Source organism: Bolinopsis microptera, chromosome 13 (genome assembly GCF_026151205.1).
Source record: "Bolinopsis microptera isolate Bmic1 chromosome 13, MBARI_Bmic_1.0, whole genome shotgun sequence".
NCBI classification, from domain to species: domain Eukaryota; kingdom Metazoa; phylum Ctenophora; class Tentaculata; order Lobata; family Bolinopsidae; genus Bolinopsis; species Bolinopsis microptera.
The window spans coordinates 9,183,502-9,201,697 of NC_087084.1; the positions used below are offsets into that span (position 1 = coordinate 9,183,502).

Sequence of the window (18,196 nt, forward strand, 5' to 3'; positions counted from 1 at the left end):
GATATTAAAGATTTTTGGCATCGTCAGTTCTACTCGCAGTAAATTTTAGGTATCCCTGTATTTATGATGTACGACTGAAACCCTCACCGCTCACGTGACGTCACAAAAAACACATAAATACCAGGACAATCTCGAAGTATTCTGCAACCAACCTTTCTCACAGGGCTCAGCATTAGGGGACCCCTCTTCGCAGTAATGTCCTTGAGGACAGATGCTGGCATCGTCTGGACTGGAACCCTGGTAATAATCATCTTAATGTGATGTTATTTAAAAAATATAAATCCGGCCAATAAATAACTGAAAACTCCATACTTTCCTAAAAAGCAAAATCTTAAAATTAACCAAAACGAGAGCCGATAAGCAATCAGTACAATCAGTACGATCAGTACGATCAGTACGATCAGTACGATCCCCCATGTTATTTACCTGGGGACAGTAGTACCCCACTTTACAAGGCACTCCTCCTGTCGATGCAGCTTCACACATCCTACCTGCCTCGCACTCCGAGCATTGTGACAGTTCTGAAGGAGAGCGGTTTGTTATCACACACATTGAGATTACTAGGCTGTATTCTGCGTATTATAGGAGGGAAAAACTGTAGAAAATAACCAGCTTAATCTAAGCATGGCATTAAGTAAAACTGACCGGTTGCAGTTTGGAGAGTGTTGTATTTGCCAGCAGGGCACGGAATCTTGCTACCGGATCCAGCGGTACAGTAGTGCCCTGGACTGCACTTCAGTGCTGTAGCGATAGCACTTCCGGCCGGACAGTAATATCCTGAGGGATGTGGTTAAGACATCAATTAATAGAAGATATGGAATTACTGTAAGTAGTATATGATGCATTTTTCAATAGCCATTTTGGGAAAAAGTGATGTACAGGTGCTTGGAGTAACCATATTACGTAATGTTACCGGCGGCGACCTTGTAATTAGTGTGATATCATGTTCCATGTGGAAACTATACTGGATGTAACTTGATTATTACGTCATGTTCATTGCTCACGGTACATTTGTGATTTTATCGTGTAACGATCTTACCAGATTAGAGTAAGTCAAAGTGAAGTTATAATGTGTCACAAGCACGCGATCCTTATCCTATAAATCACTCGAGTGACTCATATTAAAATTTGTAACCCTTATAATCGGTGTAATATTACGTTCCATGTGAAAGCTGTATTGGATGTAACATTATTGGATCAATGTGACCCAAAAATTTGTTAACATCACAATTTGTATAGATCACCCCGGTGTTATTAGATCATAATGTTTTCAAGTGATCACCTGAACAATTATCGTACCCCACATGATCAGGATACCTCTAAAATATCAGACATTATATGTTGCTACGTAGGTCCACGTGAAAATGTTGCCCCTCATTCCACTGGTCCCACCCACATCAATTAGAGCAGCCAGGTGTTAGATCATACTGTTTCTAAGAAACTCGACAGCGTTTCTGCCAGCCAACCGAGGTTATATACAAGTTACCGCTACAGCCGCATTCATTTCTCATTTGTTCGTTTTATCATTTGTTGACTATTGACACTGATTAGAATATATTCCTGCGTTCCTTTGCTTTTTTTTGTGTATAGAAATGTGGAACAAACTTATTTGCTGGTTATTCGGCAAATGGTTAATCATTTTTATGCTTTCTGTCCTGATACACCCTGAAGTTCTTGATGAAGTGGCTGGGCCGTCTAATATTGACACCGCTATCCCGAGAAAAAGGAGGAAATTGGTGGCATCTTGTAGGAACTGTGGATTTCTGGCTGACCACGAGGTACATTTTACAATTTTTTGAAAGAGTATAAGCACGAATCTTACAATAATAAAGAAAACTAAATTTTATTAGCGCCAGGCTTTAATAGATACAATCACATTCAAATACATCTGATTACGTTTTTAAAAACTATCAACTTATAACTTTATAAAACTCATAGTTAAATACTGACAAAATATCAGGATGAACTTGAAAGTCACCAGTGTACTGAAGAATTGAGAGAATCTCAAGATCCCTCAACTACAGAATCTCAAGAACCCTCCTCTGAAGGAAAAGATCAACAGAACGCTGAGGATGAAACGTTAAAACCTAAGGTATTTTTATTCAAAACGATTTTATAATACAAATTCTTAAATATTTTCTCTGATAAATGAAACGTGGTGTTCATGAAATATCCCGTTATGTTATGAGATTTTTGTTTCGTATTACCAGTCGTTCCTTTCAGAACTGACATAAAAAGATTAAATGTAAAGACTGTGGGTCAGTAATGTGGGCTGATAACTTGAAAAGGCATGCCAACAAATGTAAAATTCGGTGTCAAGATTGTGGAAAGCGAGTGCCTCAGGGTGAATTTAAGGACCATAAGGAGATTCATGAATGGAACCTTAGAAACAGTTTCCCGGAGTCATCCGCCTCCTCATCACAAAATGTAGATGACGAAGATTTAGACCAGGGTGAATTTAACGACATCTATGAAGAGTACGATCAATTCATTAAGACAGCAAGCAAATTTGGTCGAATAATGGATACATTCAATTTCAAAATGGATCAATTTTCACCAAATGAACTCATTTATCGGTTCAAGGCGATCTTCAAAGCACAGAGAAATTCGTTTAAAATCAAAATTTCAATTGGAGCTATCCTCTTTAACAAAACCACAGAGGAGTATGCCTTTTACAAAAGCTCCCAAAACAACCAGCTGCTTCTTGATCAACCAGTCCTTATTAGAAATTCCAGTGACAAGGCTAGCTTCATTCGGAAATTAGAAAGTTTGGATCTGATTGCAGCGATATCCAGACCCAACAGTCAATGGACCATTGCTAAAGTCACAAATGCTACATTTTTTGTCTACAAGCTCACAGGAACTCCTATTGGGTCACCAGTTGAACTTCCAGCACATCTTGCTAACAACAAAGGTTTGATAAGTTTAACTAAAAGGAAGGGAAAGGCTTACAACGACAAGTTGTGTTTCTTCCGAAGTCTTAGTCTTCACATGGGGCTACCGCTTGATGGACTGGAAGGGAAAGCAAAAGAGCTGAAAAACTTGTTTTGTGAAAAAGCTTCCATAAAGGAGTTTGAAGGTGTCACCTTGGATCAACTAGAGGAAATATCACGCATCTTCAAAGTAGCAATAAACGTTTATGAACAGGATGAAAAGAGGAGCACAGATTTGATATTTAGAACCATAACGGAGTCTGACAATCCTCTGAACCTTAACCTGTACGGCGAGCACTTTTCTTTTATCAAGAACTTAGCCATTTACTCACAGTCCTATAGGTGTTCAAAGTGTGACAAGATATGGTCTAGCTCGGGGAACTTCCATAGACATGTTCGAAATTGTGAAGCAGGTGTTAAACACAAATACGGCACCGGTACATTTGAGCTCCGACCCACTGTTTTTGAGGCTCTTGAGGAGGAGGGAGTGTTCGTGCCACTGGAACTTCGGCCTTTTCCATTCATGGCCACTTATGACATTGAATGTATGTTGAAGAAGGAAGTAGATATCAAAGACACAGCCAAAATAAACTATACGTCTAAACATGAGCTTGCGTCTGTTTCAGTGTGTAGTAATGTACCTGGATTTACTTCTCCGAAGTGTTTCATCTTGCCTTGTGAGGGAGGTCAAAAGCAGCTTGTGAAGAAGTTTGTTGATTACCTCATGAACATCAGTGAGACTTCATCCGCAATTCTACGTGAAAGGTACTCGAAGTATCTTGATCAGATAAGTTCAGAGAGGACACTTCAAAGATTTGAGGAGCATATTACACAGTTGCCTGTGCTATCGTTTAACGGTGCCAGTTATGATTTGAGAATATTAAAAGAGTTTATTATCCCTGTTATCATTGATCTAGACTCACTTAAGTTTGTCATAAAGAAAAGTACAAGTTACATGGCAATAGTAACTGAAGAGCTGCGTTTTCTTGATGTAATGTATTACATTGCACCTTCGTTTAACTATTCTCAGTTCCTTCACGCCTACGGTGCTAACGCTCAGAAGGGTTTCTTTCCATATGATTGGTTTAATGACTTGAAGAAGCTTGAGTCAGATCACTTCCCATCTTACCAGGACTTTTACTCTTCATTAAAAGGATCCAACACACTTCAACCCACTGCGACGGAAATGTTGGGTGCAGATGAAGTTAACCTTATAGGAAGAAAACCGTCGAAAGGTACCCCACTTACATCCGACGAAATGTTCAAATTCTCTCAGCAGAGATATGAGACAGTAAGCAACATGTTCTACGAAAACAAATGGACTATGAAGGATTATTTAATCCATTATAACAATGCAGATGTCAAACCATTTTTAAGTGCTCTAAAGAGTATGTCTAAGTACTACATCGAACGAGGTGTTGACGCTTTCAAAGACGGATTTTCAGGTAACTAATAAAATCAAAAGATAGGTATTTAAACTGTAAAATAGGTACTGTAAATTATAAAAAAATTATGAATTAATAATATCATATTATAACGACACGGTGAAGTTCTTGGAGCAAATTATGAATTGAATTATTTTACTGTTGCGAACGTAAAATATACATTTTATAATGTTTTCGGTTTCAGTTCCTGGAATTGCAGAGAGGCTTGCGTTCAAAACTTTGAAACCTGATGAAAATTTTCTCCTATTCAATAAAAGGAACGCAGATCTGGTAGAACTTTTCAGAGGAAATAATGTTGGTGGCCCTGCCATCATTTTCGATAGATATCAGGAAGCAGGTGAGTGAAAATGAAAATGATAACGTTTACGTTTAGACATACGGAAGTAATTGAAATAATATTAAATTTGATAACTTGATCTAGAAATAGTTAACTAATGATATATATTCTTGAACAGGTGTCACAAATATCAGACATAGCAACGAAGGAAAGCAGTGTAGGAGAATCTTGGGCTATGATGCAAACGCACTGTACCTCTGTAAGTGAACTTGTATTTCGTTTCCCCCCCCCCCCTTTTTCTTGCAGAGAATTGTGTCAAATTTTCTAAGTTAATCAAGTCTAAAAAAAGCTATTATTGATGTGGAATAAAAATTATTAGGGTGTATGCAGCAACAAATGCCATGTGGTATGTTTCTTCGAAGAAAACGGGAGGATCTTTTCGAGAAGAAATATCCAAAGCCTCATTCTGCTGCGTGCAGTGAATGGATGGGTTATCTTGAAACAACACGAGGGATTGATATACAACATGCACGCAATGGGACTGAATTTAGAGTAGGGAGCAGAAAAATACCGGTGGATGGTTATTCCAGGTTTTACATTAAATAATATAAGTCTTTGTTTCATTTCGATACCCAATTTGTCTAATCGTTGTCAATTATAAACTCTCAGCGTCATTCCTCACGAATTTTTAATTTTGTCTTTTCAGAGAATCAAAGACTGTATTTCAATTCCACGGATGTTTCTTCCATGGGTGTCTTTCCTGTTTTAAGTCTCCACAACACGACCGTGAAGAATCTCGTAACGGTTGGAGATCCTTTGACGATCGCTATAAGACCACTGGAGAGGTATCTGACTACATTACTGATGAGGGATATCGATTAGAGGTGATTTGGGAGTGTGAATGGAAAGATCAGAAGAAAACTGTTGAATTCAAAAACAAATACTTGTATCCGGGAGAGTCGAGTGTTTACATGAGAGAGTCCCAGATACTAGCTATGGTGATGGACGGTAGCATGTTTGGTGTAGTTGAAGTGGATATTGAGGTTCCGGAAGAATTGAAAGATCATTTCACAGAGATGACGCCAATATTCAAAAACACGACCATATCCTTATCAGACATTGGAATTTACATGACGGATCATCTGACTCAATCCAAACAGAATTTCCGAGATCGGAGATGTTTAATTGGATCTATGTTTGGGACCAAAATTCTCTTGATAACTCCACTCCTGATTTGGTATGTAAAGCATGGCCTCAAAGTGACAAAGATATATCAGGTCATCCAATTCGATCCGAAGGAGTGCTTCAAACGATTCGGAGATCAAGTGTCTGACGACCGAAGAGCTGGTGAGTGTAATTACACTTAGAATTTAATAAAGTGTTAAAATAATTATAAACTTTATAATGAACGGTGAACTCTTTAACTCCTTGAGAACTTTTGTTTTAGATAAAACAATTCAGGTGACGCTGACATCAGTAAAAAGATCATTGGTGATACATCAAAGCTTATAGGTTTGAATATTACCTTTTATTTTAACATTTATTGGCGAATTTTAGCGAATTAATAGAAAATAAATCCGTGACAACTATCCTACCACTTTCGTAGGTAACAGTGTGTATGGACATTCGATCATGGACAAATCGAAGCACACTGCGGTCAAGTTTTGTGGAATCGAAAAAGCGTCAAAAGCTATCAACGATCCCTTCTTCAGTTCATTTGAGGAGTGTGGTGAAGAAACATTCGAGGTATTTTTTTTAATAGTAAGAAATAGTAAGAAATAGCAAGAAATAGTAAGAAATAGTAAGAAATAGTAAGAAATAATAAGAAATTAACGTATTAATTTCATATCAGAAATTTAAGATATGAGATTGTTAGCTCTCAAAGTTTGAAACATGTAATATCTTATTACAGATAACGCTGAAAAAGAAGTCTATCAAACACGACCTACCGATCCAGTTAGGCTTCTTCGTATATCAGTATGCTAAGATGCGAATGCTTAGCTTTTACTACGATGTTGTTGATCGATTCGTTGACAGACAAGACTACTGTGTTTTAGAGATGGATACAGGTTTAATTTTAACAGACATAGCCTGACTCATTGTGAGATTATTGGAAATTGAATCTAAAATAGGTCTAATATATCTACATAGGATATTAAAATGTCAAATCTCAAACTATCCTCAGACAGTTTGTATCTTGCCGTCAGTGGAATGGATTTAGACAGTGTCGTAAAACCTGAAATGACACAAGAATGGGAGGAAGCTAAAAAGGAGTGGTTTCCACGGATTGACAGCAAATCCAATGCAGCATACGATCTAAGGACCCCAGGTAACAGAGTGACACAATTATTTAAAGTTATATTTATATTACTCAAGGACATGGACAATTATTGTGATAAGAGACGTCGTCTTCAGTTTGTTGTACCAAATTCTATTTCAGGATTGTTCAAGATGGAATGGGAAGGTGACGGGTTTGTCGGCTTGGCTGCCAAAACTTATTACTGCTTCCATAAGGTTAATAATCTGTAATATGGTTACTTCAAGCACCTGTACATCACTTTTTCCCAAAATGGCTATTGAAAAATGCATCATATACTACTACTGTATTATATGGCCGATATCTCATCAGGAGCAAAATTAGAACGAAGAAAAAAAAACAAGAATTTATGAAACCCCTTAAATCCACTGTTGTATACTGAGTATTATAAAAGAAACTTGAACGTTAAGAGAAGACAAGAACCTGCAGTACAGGAGCCATCGACAGTACCATCATTGCCCACCTCACAATAACTACCAGCAGTGCAGTCCTTTGGTTCGGAGGTACCTGCCGGACACATCTTACCGGCCGGACACACTCCTGTAGGGAGACAGAGGGTGAATGGAGGGATAAAGAGGTGTAAAAAACAGTTGCTGTTTTTGGGAATGTAATGTAATTCAAATTAGTGTCTACAAACTCATGTAGAGTCTGTATAAAAGAATGGATAATATTCTGAAACTTTAACTGATCGAACAGTCCTCCTTGAGCCTCAAGCCGACTTAACCTGATGAATTCAGAATTCATGTAAAATGTAATAAACACATACCCCCAATAGCGTTGTCATCACCCTCACAGTTACAAGCTCCCCCACTATCAGGACAGGGCCGCGGAGTGTGAGACCCGGTAAGACAGTAGAACCCTGCCTCACAGTCTCCCTTGGGTTGTACTGAACCCTCTGTAATAAGGTGGTACGGTTAAGAGAAATGTGGTAAAATGTGGAGATATTTAGTAAAATGTGTTAAAATGTGTTAAAATGTGTTAAAATGTGGTAAAATGTGGTGAATTGTGGAGAATTAAGGAGTAAACTAAGACACATTGTGGTGAAATGAGGCTGGTTTAATGTTATCCTTGTTTCTTACAGTTGATTTGCACAGCTCAGTGAATCTTATCAAGAAAAATACAAGCAGTAAACTTTTTATCTAAGTTAAGTAAAAATATCGTGAAAATGAATTGTAAGTTAATTTAGAAGGTTTTGAAAAGTCACGTACCTAATAAAGTTACAAGATTTAAAAGTCACGTACCTAGACAGTACTGACCCGCTTCACATGGGCTACAGCTTTCTATTGAGGAGGCTTCCAATTTTTGGTTGAACTTCCCTTTTGGACACGGAGTTGGGTTGATTGAGCCTTCCGGGCAGTATTTACCGGCCTGTAGTTGGAGTTTTAGTGAGTGTTTACTTCCGGGCAGTATTTACCGGCCTGTAGCTGGAGTTTTAGTAAGTGTTTACTTCCGGGCAGTATTAACCTGCCTGTAGTTGGAGTTTTAGTGAGTGTTTACTTCCGGGCAGTATTTACCGGCCTGTAGTTGGAGTTTTAGTGAGTGTTTACTTCCGGGCAGTATTTGCCTGCCTGTAGTTGGAGTTTTAGTTAAGTGTTTACTTCCGGGCAGTATTTACCTGCCTGTAGTTGGAGTTTTGGGTGAGTGTTTACTTCCGGGCAGTATTTACCTGCCTGTAGTTGGAGTTTTGGGTAAGTGTTTACTTCCGGGCAGTATTTACCTGCCTGTAGTTGGAGTTTTAGTGAGTGTTTACTTCCGGGCAGTATTTACCTGCCTGTAGTTGGAGTTTTAGTGAGTGTTTACTTCCGGGCAGTATTTACCTGCCTGTAGTTGGAGTTTTGGGTAAGTGTTTACTTCCGGGCAGTATTTACCTGCCTGTAGTTGGAGATTTGGGTGAGTGTTTACTTCCGGGCAGTATTTACCTGCCTGTAGTTGGAGTTTTGGGTGAGTGTTTACTTCCGGGCAGTATTTACCTGCCTGTAGTTGGAGGTTGAGTGAGTGTTTACTTCCGGGCAGTATTTACCTGCCTGTAGTTGGAGTTTTGGGTAAGTGTTTACTTCCGGGCAGTATTTACCTGCCTGTATTTGGAGTTTTGGGTGAGTGTTTACTTCCGGGCAGTATTTACCTGCCTGTAGTTGGAGTTTAAGTAAGTGTTTACTTCCGGGCAGTATTTACCTGCCTGTAGTTGGAGTTTTGGGTGAGTGTTTACTTCCAGGCAGTATTTACCTGCCTGTAGTTGGAGTTTTAGTGAGTGTTTACTTCCGGGCAGTATTTACCTGCCTGTAGTTGGAGTTTTAGTGAGTGTTTACTTCCGGGCAGTATTTACCTGCCTGTAGTTGGAGTTTTGGGTAAGTGTTTACTTCCGGGCAGTATTTACCTGCCTGTAGTTGGAGTTTTGGGTGAGTGTTTACTTCCGGGCAGTATTTACCTGCCTGTAGTTGGAGTTTTGGGTAAGTGTTTACTTCCGGGCAGTATTTACCTGCCTGTAGTTGGAGTTTTGGGTGAGTGTTTACTTCCGGGCAGTATTTACCGGCCTGTAGTTGGAGTTTTAGTGAGTGTTTACTTCCGGGCAGTATTTGCCTGCCTGTAGTTGGAGTTTTAGTTAAGTGTTTACTTCCGGGCAGTATTTACCTGCCTGTAGTTGGAGTTTTGGGTGAGTGTTTACTTCCGGGCAGTATTTACCTGCCTGTAGTTGGAGTTTTGGGTAAGTGTTTACTTCCGGGCAGTATTTACCTGCCTGTAGTTGGAGTTTTAGTGAGTGTTTACTTCCGGGCAGTATTTACCTGCCTGTAGTTGGAGTTTTAGTGAGTGTTTACTTCCGGGCAGTATTTACCTGCCTGTAGTTGGAGTTTTGGGTAAGTGTTTACTTCCGGGCAGTATTTACCTGCCTGTAGTTGGAGATTTGGGTGAGTGTTTACTTCCGGGCAGTATTTACCTGCCTGTAGTTGGAGTTTTGGGTGAGTGTTTACTTCCGGGCAGTATTTACCTGCCTGTAGTTGGAGGTTGAGTGAGTGTTTACTTCCGGGCAGTATTTACCTGCCTGTAGTTGGAGTTTTGGGTAAGTGTTTACTTCCGGGCAGTATTTACCTGCCTGTATTTGGAGTTTTGGGTGAGTGTTTACTTCCGGGCAGTATTTACCTGCCTGTAGTTGGAGTTTAAGTAAGTGTTTACTTCCGGGCAGTATTTACCTGCCTGTAGTTGGAGTTTTGGGTGAGTGTTTACTTCCGGGCAGTATTTACCGGCCTGTAGTTGGAGTTTTAGTGAGTGTTTACTTCCGGGCAGTATTTGCCTGCCTGTAGTTGGAGTTTTAGTTAAGTGTTTACTTCCGGGCAGTATTTACCTGCCTGTAGTTGGAGTTTTGGGTGAGTGTTTACTTCCGGGCAGTATTTACCTGCCTGTAGTTGGAGTTTTGGGTAAGTGTTTACTTCCGGGCAGTATTTACCTGCCTGTAGTTGGAGTTTTAGTGAGTGTTTACTTCCGGGCAGTATTTACCTGCCTGTAGTTGGAGTTTTAGTGAGTGTTTACTTCCGGGCAGTATTTACCTGCCTGTAGTTGGAGTTTTGGGTAAGTGTTTACTTCCGGGCAGTATTTACCTGCCTGTAGTTGGAGATTTGGGTGAGTGTTTACTTCCGGGCAGTATTTACCTGCCTGTAGTTGGAGTTTTGGGTGAGTGTTTACTTCCGGGCAGTATTTACCTGCCTGTAGTTGGAGGTTGAGTGAGTGTTTACTTCCGGGCAGTATTTACCTGCCTGTAGTTGGAGTTTTGGGTAAGTGTTTACTTCCGGGCAGTATTTACCTGCCTGTATTTGGAGTTTTGGGTGAGTGTTTACTTCCGGGCAGTATTTACCTGCCTGTAGTTGGAGTTTAAGTAAGTGTTTACTTCCGGGCAGTATTTACCTGCCTGTAGTTGGAGTTTTGGGTGAGTGTTTACTTCCAGGCAGTATTTACCTGCCTGTAGTTGGAGTTTTAGTGAGTGTTTACTTCCGGGCAGTATTTACCTGCCTGTAGTTGGAGTTTTAGTGAGTGTTTACTTCCGGGCAGTATTTACCTGCCTGTAGTTGGAGTTTTGGGTAAGTGTTTACTTCCGGGCAGTATTTACCTGCCTGTAGTTGGAGTTTTGGGTGAGTGTTTACTTCCGGGCAGTATTTACCTGCCTGTAGTTGGAGTTTTGGGTAAGTGTTTACTTCCGGGCAGTATTTACCTGCCTGTAGTTGGAGTTTTGGGTGAGTGTTTACTTCCGGGCAGTATTTACCGGCCTGTAGTTGGAGTTTTAGTGAGTGTTTACTTCCGGGCAGTATTTGCCTGCCTGTAGTTGGAGTTTTAGTTAAGTGTTTACTTCCGGGCAGTATTTACCTGCCTGTAGTTGGAGTTTTGGGTGAGTGTTTACTTCCGGGCAGTATTTACCTGCCTGTAGTTGGAGTTTTGGGTAAGTGTTTACTTCCGGGCAGTATTTACCTGCCTGTAGTTGGAGTTTTAGTGAGTGTTTACTTCCGGGCAGTATTTACCGGCCTGTAATTGGAGTTTTAGTGAGTGTTTACTTCCGGGCAGTATTTACCTGCCTGTAGTTGGAGTTTTAGTGAGTGTTTACTTCCGGGCAGTATTTACCGGCCTGTAGTTGGAGTTTTAGTGAGTGTTTACTTCCGGGCAGTATTTACCTGCCTGTAGTTGGAGTTTTGGGGGAGTGTTTAATTTTCAATGCTAAGAGTGCAAGTGGCTAGGACTTTTAAGTTTTAGCAAAACCATATGAAATGTTTTTATGTATTTTCATCCTGATAAATGTTACCTTGCATTTTGTTAATATTGAATGGAAATTTGTATCCTAAAACGAATTGCGCCTTACCATTTGTAGATTATACAACATTTGTAGATTATCCTGTGCTCACCGTGACTAGTAAATCACCACTACTGCACAGTCAGTCTTGGTGTTATGTATATAATCACAGGTTATATGTCGTTATTACTGGTATTTCATACTGATAGTTGATACGTCAGACCACGTCACCTTATCCCTAAAATACCTACTCTATCGAGGTCGCGGCTCTGCAGCAGTAAGCATAAAGTATAAACTATAAACTACTCAAAAACCGAAATTCATAATTCCAGGAATACGATCATGTGATAGTATACACATGAAAGTATCGGTACTAAAATCAAACTTTGTAACTAATATTTTACTGGTATGTTAATTGTTAGGTATTTGGCCAGGTACCTACTCAAAAACCGAAATTCATAATTCCAGGAATGAGGAATAAAATCATGTGACAGTACATAATTTGTAAAGTCAAAATGTTAACTCAAATAGTCGGATTACAGATAATGTGCTCATGGGTGCTCATTGCTCAATGACATGTTTAGACAACACTACAACACTTTTCAATTAACTCGCTCTCAACTCACAATTTGTTGGATCGTTGTTTTTGTTAAACATTATGTTCCTGAAAGTGGTTATGCTAGCTACACTCTTCAATATTGGAGGTATTTATTTGAAACCAGTTTACGTTTATAATTCTAATTTTCAATAAGAGTTTAATGCAACAAAACGATGCAGTAATTAGAGTGTCTCCTGCTGTACAATTAGAGTGTATCCTGCTGAAGTGTCGTGCATTAGAATTTAGAAAACGTGCAAGAATGAATGTCACAGGTTTGATCATTTCAGAGTCCAGGTTTCAATTGGTAAACAGCGTTGGACGCCCTATAACGTATTCATCACAAGCACTACTACTGTATAACGGTGGTACCGTTTGCGATGATTCGTTTAGTGATAACTCCGCGAGTGCCATATGCAAACTGATGGGGTTTAGCTATGCTAGTAGTTGGACACACGGGAGCATTTGGACATCTCTTCAGAACAGTTATCATATTACGCTTGATGATGTAATCTGCTCCTCATCAAACTGGCTTTCTTGCATTTACCGGGATACAGCTGAGGATTGTGGCCATCACGAAGACGTGTTTCTAAGATGCGCAGGTACAGGTTCTTCTGTATGGTGTCCACCAGGACAATATCTCCGCTCAAGAACACAGTGCACACTGTGCCCCTCCAATACGTACAAAGCTCACGGAGGATCGGAGAGTTCCTGCTTATCTTGTCCTGGATCCTCCACCTTAACTGCTGGTTCAACTTCCTGCTCTTGCTCAGGTGGGCAATACTGGAGCGACACCCAATGTGTGAGCTGTCCTCAAGGCATGGCCAGTCTAGAAGGATCGCTGCAATGCCAAGCCTGTCCATCAGATTCCGCTGCATTAAATAGTGGGACCTCGTGCAGCTGCTCACCTGGGATGATATGGAGCTGGGATGGAGAAACATTGAGTTTGTGCAAAGACTGTCCCTCTGAGACTTACAAGGATGAAGGAATGCTGACCTGCACCGCTTGCCCGTTGAGAACTACATCTTCAGCAGGATCTACTCATTGCTCTTGCCAAGCAGGGATGTACTGGAGTGGAGAAGGATGTCTGCATTGCACCCAGGGCTCGGTAAGTCAAGAGGCCGCCCTTCAATGTCAGGAGTGTCCAGCGGGATTTACGTCTTTACAAGGAGAGATCTCTTGTGGCTGCCCACCAGGATCAATATGGAGTTGGGATGTAAAGACCTGGGGTTCCTGTAAAGACTGTCCCCCTGGGACTTACAAAGATGAAGAAATGCTGACCTGCACCGCTTGCCCACTGAACACAACATCCCTTAAAGGTTCTGGATACTGTTCTTGCCATGAAGGGATGCACTGGAACAAAACCCGTTGTGAGAACTGCGCCCAAGGTACGGTCAGCCAAAACGGGGCATTTCGGTGTCTAGAATGTCCAATAGGATCCCTTCCATTAGAAAACGAGACCACCTGCAGCTGTGAAGTTGGAATGGTATGGAGCTGGGACGGAGAAACATTGGGCTCCTGTAAAGACTGTCCCCCTAGGACTTACAAAGATGAAGAGATGCTGACCTGCACCGCTTGCCCACTGAACACAACATCCCTAAAAGGTTCTGGATACTGTTCTTGCCATGAAGGGATGCACTGGAACAAAACCCGTTGTGAGAATTGCACCCAAGGTACGGTCAGCCAAAACGGGGCACTTCAGTGTCTAGAATGTCCAGTAGGATCCCTTTCATTAGAAAATGAGACCACCTGCAGCTGTGAAGTTGGAATGGTATGGAGCTGGGACGGAGAAACATTGGGCTCCTGTAAAGACTGTCCCCCTAGGACTTACAAAGATGAAGAAATGCTGACCTGCACCGCTTGCCCACTGAACACAACATCCCTTAAAGGTTCTGGATACTGTTCTTGCCATGAAGGGATGCACTGGAACAAACCCCGTTGTGAGAAGTGCACCCAAGGTACAGTCAGCCAAAACGGGGCGCTTCGGTGTCTAGAATGTCCAATAGGATCCCTTTCATTAGAAAATGAGACCACCTGCAGCTGTGAAGTTGGAATGGTATGGAGCTGGGACGGAGAAACATTGGGTTCCTGTAAAGACTGTCCCCCTGGGACTTACAAAGATGAAGAAATGCTGACCTGCACCGCTTGCCCACTGAACACAACATCCCTAAAAGGTTCTGGATACTGTTCTTGCCATGAAGGGATGCACTGGAACAAAACCCGTTGTGAGAATTGCACCCAAGGTACGGTCAGCCAAAACGGGGCACTTCAGTGTCTAGAATGTCCAGTAGGATCCCTTTCATTAGAAAATGAGACCACCTGCAGCTGTGAAGTTGGAATGGTATGGAGCTGGGACGGAGAAACATTGGGCTCCTGTAAAGACTGTCCCCCTAGGACTTACAAAGATGAAGAAATGCTGACCTGCACCGCTTGCCCACTGAACACAACATCCCTTAAAGGTTCTGGATACTGTTCTTGCCATGAAGGGATGCACTGGAACAAACCCCGTTGTCACGTTGTGAGAAGTGCACCCAAGGTACAGTCAGCCAAAACGGGGCGCTTCGGTGTCTAGAATGTCCAATAGGATCCCTTTCATTAGAAAATGAGACCACCTGCAGCTGTGAAGTTGGAATGGTATGGAGCTGGGACGGAGAAACATTGGGTTCCTGTAAAGACTGTCCCCCTGGGACTTACAAAGATGAAGAAATGCTTACCTGCACCGCTTGCCCACTGAACACAACATCCCTAAAAGGTTCTGGATACTGTTCTTGCCATGAAGGGATGCACTGGAACAAAACCCGTTGTGAGAATTGCACCCAAGGCTCAGTAAGTCTCGAAGGTGCCCTTCAGTGTCAGGAGTGTCCATCCGGATCCACAGCATTAAACAACGCATCATCCTGCAGCTGCCCGATAGGACAGATATGGAAGTGGGATGGGGATACGAACAGCTCCTGCACGCCATGCCAAAGAGATACTTATAAAGGAGAGTCTATGGCAACATGTGCTGCGTGCCCTGCATTCTCATCCTCAGATCCTGGCTCTGAAAAATGTAAGTGCATTGCTGGCATGTTCTGGAACAGTACCCGATGTCAAGAATGCACCAACAGCTCCGTCAGCCAGGAACGTTCCCTAAGTTGTGCAACATGCCCTGCTGGCTACCCACCCATAGAAAGAGGAAGGGAATGTAATTGTCCAGAAGGTGTGATTTGGAAATGGAACGGGACTCACCACGGTTTTTGCCAGCCATGTCCTCCTGGCACCTACAAGAATGAAAATATGTCGTCCTGCACAGTTTGTCCAGAAGGTACGACATCTCTCGCAAAGTCTCATTACTGCCAATGTAATGCCGGGATGTACTGGAATCAGTCAAGCTGTTACAGTTGCAGCCTAGGTTCTGTCAGTCCACCAGGGTCACAAGAATGCCAGCTTTGTCGTCAAGGAACATCTGCTGATCCCGGGAGATCATCCTGCAGCTGCCCTAAATGGAGATCATGGAACTGGAGTGAAGGGGGTGTTGGGTCTTGTCTGTCTATTCCAAAAGATCTTCTCTTAGTGCCGGTACTAGCTTGTACCACAGGGCTCCTGATGGTAGTCTCTACTGCTCTGGGCTTGCTGTTCTGCTGTGAGAGGAAGAAGGGAAAGAAAGAAGATAAGGGACTTGGGAAGGTTGCATATAATGCTTCAAGTGGAGTGCACCTGGGTGAAGAGGAGGGGAGTTCTCCTACTACAGATGACAAATCTGACAACATTTACGAGAACTATGAAACTTAACGGTAAATATTCTTTGAAAATTTGGCAATACTTCAAGCACATTTCATTTGCCACGCAGCCACGCTATCTGTATCACTATATTTTTGAAATTTATCTTTGACACTCCTTTACCTATTAGTATTACACGGTACACCAATAACCATTAACCATCTTCATTCTACAACCTCAGGTGAACCTTACAAGACGAGAAGTACAGCAGTGACGTTTCTCCCGCTTGATAGCAGCACTGCAAAAACTTAAAAAGTTATTTCGTTTTGAAGTTTGGACTAACTGATCTTTATATGTATTAAGCTGCAGACAAGTTTGTCTGAAAGAATAATTTAAGTTCAAGTACTAATTTTAAAGTGTATTTTTGATAAATGATTGAATTTTTTAGAGACCACAATATGTTGTGAAATTTTGATACTTATTACTTTAAATATTTGTATTCTTCTTGCAGGAATATTCACCTTGGAACTGTTAAGGACCGCAAAATCTTTAGAAATTTGTTAAAAGTTATTTGGTTTTGAAGTTTGAACTAACTGATCTTTATATGTATTAAGCTGCAGACAAGTTTGTCTGAAAGAATAATTTAAGTTCAAGTACTAATTTTAAAGTGTATTTTTGATAAATGATTGAATTTTTTAGAGACCACAATATGTTGTGAAATTTTGATACTTATTACTTTAAATATTTGTATTCTTCTTGCAGGAATATTCACCTTGGAACTGTTAAGGACCGCAAAATCTTTAGAAATTTGTTAAAAGTTATTTGGTTTTGAAGTTTGGACTAACTAATCTCTAAGCCGCAGACAGAATTATCAAATTTAAAGTTTATTAATTGTAGTGTATTTTTGACAAATTATTGAACCTTTTTAAAGACCACATGTTGCGAACTTTTCATACATGGTGTTAATTTACTTTTTTACTTTTGTTTTATTTCGAAGTTTAACTGCTTAAAATTTAAGAAATAAGTCGTCCTGGTCTTTTTTATTCAATATTTTGAAAGTAGGATTATTTCATCATCAGTGCATTTATACGACAATCACAGTAAACATCGAGAATACCAACAGACTGTAGCAATAAAGCAATAAGTACACCTTACCTCACACTGTTTGATGGTAACACTGCTGGTACCAGAAGTTTGACAGAACATACCAGCAGTACAGGGTTTACAAACTGCAGCTCCGGGGGCGTCTGTGAACATTCCCGCCGCGCACTCCTTCATGGCTTCCGATCCTGGGGGATGGGGCTAGTTACCATAGTTACTGTGAGTTAGTTAGATCAAAAATCAATAGTTCCCACAGTCAGACAACGAAAGTCAAACTCTCAAAAAGGGGATGGGCTAGTTACTGCGGCTGGTGAAGGAGTTGATTGTTAGAGCTCTGGCTTTAGATCATCGTAAAATATGTAAAATCAATCTAACCTTCTTTACATCAAGTTCTGTAAAGCTAATTTTGCCTCGCATAGTTCATCTTTAACATAGTTAATCTATATTACTACGTAAAAATTCCATACGTCATCTACTTTATCATCTACATCTCTACATATGATAAGAACTACAAACCCTGAGGACAGTAAAAGCCTTGCTCGCACTCCCCTACATCTACATAATATCTACAACTCTACATATGATAAGAACTACAAACCCTGAGGACAGTAAAAGCCCTGCTCGCACTCCCCTCCCATACTCTCCTCATCAGGGGTAGATGAGGTTGAGCCCTCTTTGCAGTAGTAACCCTCACTACACGGCCCACTTACTTCTGTTAGACCCTGTGATGAGACAAGTGTAATAGTGAGAAGTAGCTATATAGGGAGTGTTTAGTATAATAGACAATACGGACAATACAGTTCCCACGGACAATATATTTCACACGGACAATACAGTTCACACGGACAATACAGTTCACACGGACAATACAGTTCACACAGACAATACAGTTCACACGGACAATACAGTTCACACGGACAATATATTTCACAAGGTTAATCTTGGTCGACAATGTTATAAAATTTTATCAATGATGAATATTTTCAAAATGTTTGAGTTCAAAGTCTTTCAAAAATCATTCGATTCAAATTTTACAACGTAATGAATAATACATAAGAAAA

General features: G+C 40.8%; 1 protein-coding gene across 1 annotated transcript in view; it reads right to left on the reverse strand.

Moving 5' to 3' along the window:
* The window catches only part of LOC134824762 (zonadhesin-like), a 49,344-nt gene that overhangs the window by 2,488 nt on the left and 28,660 nt on the right, over positions 1 to 18,196 (reverse strand). The window contains exons 59-66 of the mRNA XM_063836738.1: positions 17,734 to 17,857; positions 17,190 to 17,323; positions 8,214 to 8,340; positions 7,739 to 7,867; positions 7,396 to 7,512; positions 646 to 777; positions 427 to 521; positions 153 to 237 (exon numbers count right to left, since the gene is read on the reverse strand). Coding sequence (XP_063692808.1) covers positions 153 to 237; positions 427 to 521; positions 646 to 777; positions 7,396 to 7,512; positions 7,739 to 7,867; positions 8,214 to 8,340; positions 17,190 to 17,323; positions 17,734 to 17,857 — 943 coding nt within the window. The remainder of the gene's footprint in view (positions 1 to 152; positions 238 to 426; positions 522 to 645; positions 778 to 7,395; positions 7,513 to 7,738; positions 7,868 to 8,213; positions 8,341 to 17,189; positions 17,324 to 17,733; positions 17,858 to 18,196) is intronic.